General features: G+C 38.4%; 1 protein-coding gene across 1 annotated transcript in view; it reads right to left on the bottom strand.

Moving 5' to 3' along the window:
* Window positions 1-3764, bottom strand: part of ZBTB11 (zinc finger and BTB domain containing 11) — a gene marked incomplete at its 5' end in the record, with an annotated part of 13253 nt that extends 9489 nt beyond the window's left edge. Inside the window, 3 exons of the mRNA XM_010286139.1 lie at window positions 646-1460; window positions 2625-2856; window positions 3529-3764. Coding sequence (XP_010284441.1) covers window positions 646-1460; window positions 2625-2856; window positions 3529-3764 — 1283 coding nt within the window. The remainder of the gene's footprint in view (window positions 1-645; window positions 1461-2624; window positions 2857-3528) is intronic.
* Between the last annotated feature and the right edge of the window lie 1254 nt (window positions 3765-5018).

Raw genomic sequence — 5018 nt, 5'->3', positions numbered from 1 at the left:
GGAAAGAGTAAGGTCATTTCATTTAAAAAAAAAAAATTAAAGAACTAGTTCAATTACTAAACATTTAATATGTCTGAGTGCTAGAGTTTTGAATACCAGTGCTCTCTGAAACTCCTTTTTTCCCAGAACTGACCCCAATCTGAAGGCAGCAGGACTGTGTTATTGTGACTATGACTATGTCTTAATAACTACACAGGATGTCAAATTTTTCATCCCCAATGCTCTGTTTTCAAGTCTTAACAAATGTAGGGTCTCACTTCTCTAATAGATATATACATTTATCAATGACTGACATACACACATACTAGTTATGAATTAAACTCCTGGATTACTAAGAATTTTAGGGAGCAGATACACTTTCTGTCCAAGCATAAGAAGCTGTGAGAAGATACTCAAGCTGGGCTAAGGTCACTAAGCATTCTAAAGATCTTCAATATGGAAAGAATTTTTATGCCAGTGGTTTGTTGGGAGCTTTTTTTTGCACAGCTGTCACATCTCAAAAGTTACTTTGGTCTGCAGTAATGTTAATGCTCGAGAAAGAAAAACATTTGCCAGACAGTGCTTGGAATCAAGAAACAGTCTTTTCAGATTGGTCTCAAAACACTGGATGGATAATGACAACAGGCCTAAAGACAAATAGAATACCTGCTGTATTGCAGATTTAGGATTTGCCTTTCTATTTTGCAGTTTTTTTTCAATTCCTTTATGCAGTCTGATATATCCCCCTTCACTAACAGAACGCTGGCGAAGCTTGCTTTTGTAAGTGTCATCTTGGCTGGAAGATAGGCTTTCTGGTTGTGAAACTGAAACGCTCTCTTCTTTATTTTGCCTGCCACGTTTTTCCTTGACTGCTTCCGAGGAGTCTTCAGAAGCAGTGTCCACATTTGCTTTACTACCTTCATTTTGATCTGTCTCAATTTCCATTTGACTTTGTGTCTCCATGGCTTCCACAGCCGATGGCTCAGCCTCTATGACAGACATGGTGCTATTTGAAATGCTCTCCGGCAGCTGCACCTTGACATAATTTTCAGTTGTTTCACACTGCTCCACAGGCTTCGAAAGATCATCCGGAGTGGCCTCCGCAGGCTCTGGGGGCAGGAGGCCAGGTTGGGGTGCTGCTGCCTCCTCTGTCCCAGCAGAGGAAGGAGCTCCATTCACAGCTATTGGCACTTCGCTGGCTGCCAGCCTGGGTTGCTCAGCACCGTCCATGGGCTGTGTCTCAGCTTCAGTCTGCTCTGCTAAATTTTGTGTCGACTCTACTGTTTGAACATCTCCCTTTTGGTACACTGTAATTTGTTTCTCTTCCATCTGTTTGTGCACATTTTCACAGATTTCGAGGACCTCTGACATAAAGAGATGCCGGGCAAGCATGGCCACTTCTGCCATACTACAGAAATCAAAAGTTAATTCTGAAGTATAAGCAAATTCCAACAGAGGCAGGAAACTGGACTTGCAGAACCCTACCAGGAATAAAACAAGAGATTAGAGCAAACACTGATGACCCCAAATTACACCAAAACATCCCATCATGGATACAAGAGTTCACCTCTGATATGGTTAAGTCTGAAATTTAGAGTGAAACATGCTTGCAAGTAACATTGCAGCCCACTACCAGGACTCAATTAATTGTCATTTATACAAAAGCATCCTCCTCCTGTATTTTCTATGTGGAAGTAAGCTCAGACAACTTTTCCAATAAGTAGGACTGAGGTATTTTCACAATAATATTCTCTAGAAGAATGTTTCAAGATGCTGGCAGAGCCACAATATTTTTGAAGCAGATTAACCCTAATTTAACCGAAGTCTTTCTGGACCTTCTACATTCAGAAAGTAGTCAGGATTTAAGTAACAACTGATGTGGCAGAAAAGTAAGACGAGGAAGTGGCTAATGAAAGAGATAAAGGTATGGATACATAGATAGCAATGCTTAAAAAAAGTAATCATTTGGTATAATTTTCCACAATTTTGTAAATTATGAATCAAATATTTAATTTGGGGGACCTTCTGGACCATCATACTAGAAATCTATTGTTCATGCATGTCTATTGTTCATGCAGAGACAGACACAGTTAAGAAATTAATGAGAAAGCAACACAGTAGGCATATATTCTGTACGATATTCTTCATCGCTACAAAGGTATTTTTAGAACATTTATTTTCGGATCATCTCCTGTCATTAAGGTACCAGAAGGTTTCAGAAATAAACAGAAACATGTATAATAGTGTTTTACAGACATAAGAATCAATTTAGTATTTGTTCAGCAAAACAGCTCTCTGAGAAGCTAGTCAACATCTCTTGATACATTCAAGCATTTGATTATGTTCCCTTTTTTAATGTTTGTGACTAAAACAAGGAGAAAACATGCCTAAGCAAGGTAAAAAAAAAAAATCAATCCAAAACTTCTCAGAAATTTTACGATGAAATCCCATAGTCCATTCAATATGGAAGATCAGATTATGCACTTTACCATTAAAATTCACACAAAATACTTTTAGATTAAAAGGGAGAAAAAACCAAGATAAAATATTTGGTTGTCTTAAACATTCAAAAAAGACTGAATCAAATACCATACACCTTACTTAGGATATTATGATTTCTAGCTTTGAAACCCACAACAATTCACCTGACAGATCCACTACAGCTTCATGACTAGAGACAGCTCCCTTTTCAATGAAGAGCTCTCGGAAGTACTCGCTGTTGGCTGCCAAGACAGATTTGTGAGCTTTGTACTCCTCTCCTTCAATCAGCAGAGTCACATCACAGAACTGATTGGAAAGCCTCTGCTGATTCAGTTGGTTTAAGACTGACAGACAATGTTTGGAAGATGACTGCTTCACAAGGCCCTTACTGTCAACCTGTCATAAACAACATTATGAGAACTTCATTACATTTAGACTGTGCCTTTTTAAGCATTCACACTGAAACACAGAAAAGGTTTATTTTTTGCAACCATACAATCAGTTCAAGCCTGTATAATGTACAGCTTAACTTTACTATTGTTTTCTTTCTTTAAATGTGACAAGTCTCATCCTCCCTCCAAACACAGTTAAAACAAGTAACTGGAAAAAATGGGAAGACAGGAATATTGAAACAGTTCTTTCACTGTATTTTTCAATGCTACAGTCTGAAACTGTTTCCAGATTCAAAAGTCTTTACATGTGTATGAGCCCCCAGTTATCATCAAGAATTTAATATATAAATATAGTATAATTTATTAAGGAACAGATACAGATTCCATGAGAATCTTGTACGTAATGCTTTACTACTTATACTTTTGCCATTCATTTTCCCATGGGTCCTATATGAATAAATAAGAGTCGGGGTGATTTTATTTTCCAAAGATGATGTACTATAATTCATTTCATGTCATATATACCAGTAACCCATTTCCACATGTTGAAGATCTTCGGCAAAATTTACATCATCTTACTATTGTAAGATAATCACAACAATGGAAAATAAGTGTGTGACTAAGAACACATTAACAAACATCTAAAATATATTCAGATGTAAACAGCGGTACTTACAAATACAAGCTCATGCTTTGCTATTGGCTTCTTCTTCACAGGCTTTGGGGATGCATCTGGGATTGATGCTGTGTTACTCAATTCATCATCTGTTTCATTACTGTCTTCATGAGATTTTGCATCCAGTCCTAGTTCCTCCAGCATTTCAGACGGATCTGACAGAGATCTAGAGCGATCTAGCTTTTCCTGGCACTTGCTGCATTCTTTAATGTAATCTTTAACCTGCTTAAGAATACCTAAGAAAAATTAATGGAGGTTAATTAGGACATTTCCCCTTCTCTGACTTTCTACCAGTTCTGCTACTTGCACACTAATCTGTGATATTGTATGTCACTACTGTAATCCACTGTTATTTTGAGATAGAACATTTGGAACATCACTCTATCAAAGAGACTCTCCCAGAAAGATTTTTAAGGCTAGAAAAAAATATTTGTATTTATACATTCACCCTAGGAATCCCAAGACAATGAAAGCTCTAACGTGATCCTGCATTTAGCCCACAAAAGTGGATCTCAGTTTGTCCTTACTGAAGGGAACAAGAATTGGAAGGTTCACCCAAGGGCTTTTGCAAAATTGGGACCAACAGTGTTACACGCAATGAGGCCACTATGTATCATTAACACTGATTTAAATCAATTGCTTCTGATTTTGGAATTTAAAAGACATTCATTTCCCACCAGTACTTTAACCAGTGTAACTAAATAATTTCAGATACTCAACAGTTCCCAAGATCAGGGTCCTCTTCCAGGTACCAAGGCACGTTCAGTGTCTGGCTTTCAACCCAGATTCATTTTCTTCACTAGGACAATATAAAGCATACGTAATAACAGCTGTGTCTCTACAGTTCAAAATCTAGCATAGCTAAAACACTTGGCTGACACCGTTAGACTTGCACTGCCCACACCTTTTCACAGCATGAGATGCACTACCATTATATCCATATCTCTGTAAGGATCAGGAAAACACAGAATTGAGATAACCCAAGACATTCATGCCCCTTTCAAACATTTTTACATTCCCTTGATTTCATCTGAAACCAAGGCTAGTTCTCAGGACAGAAGGTTTCTGGTCTTCAGATCCCACATCTAACACTGCTCCTGGCCACTGGGCCACACTCCAACGTGTTGCTTCCCAGTTACAAAACGGACACAACAGACTGGCACCCATTTCAGGATGACGACTGGGTCAAAGCTGCTGTCCACTAGCAGCAGAAAAGGACTCTAATGGTAGGGGAAACCAGTGTTTCCAAGGAGACAGATAAGAAATAAAGCACTTGAGCTGAAAGCAGGGCATTAATTTTACTATTCTCTGTGCAAGAGAAATAAAAGAATACAGGTTGTGCAAATAAGGGTCACCAAAAAGATCAGAAGATGCAAAATACAGAATGCCCTCTTCTGATGCACAGAAGATACACTGAGGGCCATTAAGGAAATTTCCAGCATAGGATGACAGTAGGTGCCAGAACAGTCCAATATTGGGCAGATGATGAG

This window comes from Phaethon lepturus, unplaced genomic scaffold (assembly GCF_000687285.1).
Source record: "Phaethon lepturus isolate BGI_N335 unplaced genomic scaffold, ASM68728v1 scaffold44324, whole genome shotgun sequence".
Lineage (NCBI taxonomy): Eukaryota > Metazoa > Chordata > Aves > Phaethontiformes > Phaethontidae > Phaethon > Phaethon lepturus.
The sequence above is the reverse complement of the archived record's forward strand: the minus strand, read 5'-3'. Positions and strand labels throughout refer to the sequence as shown.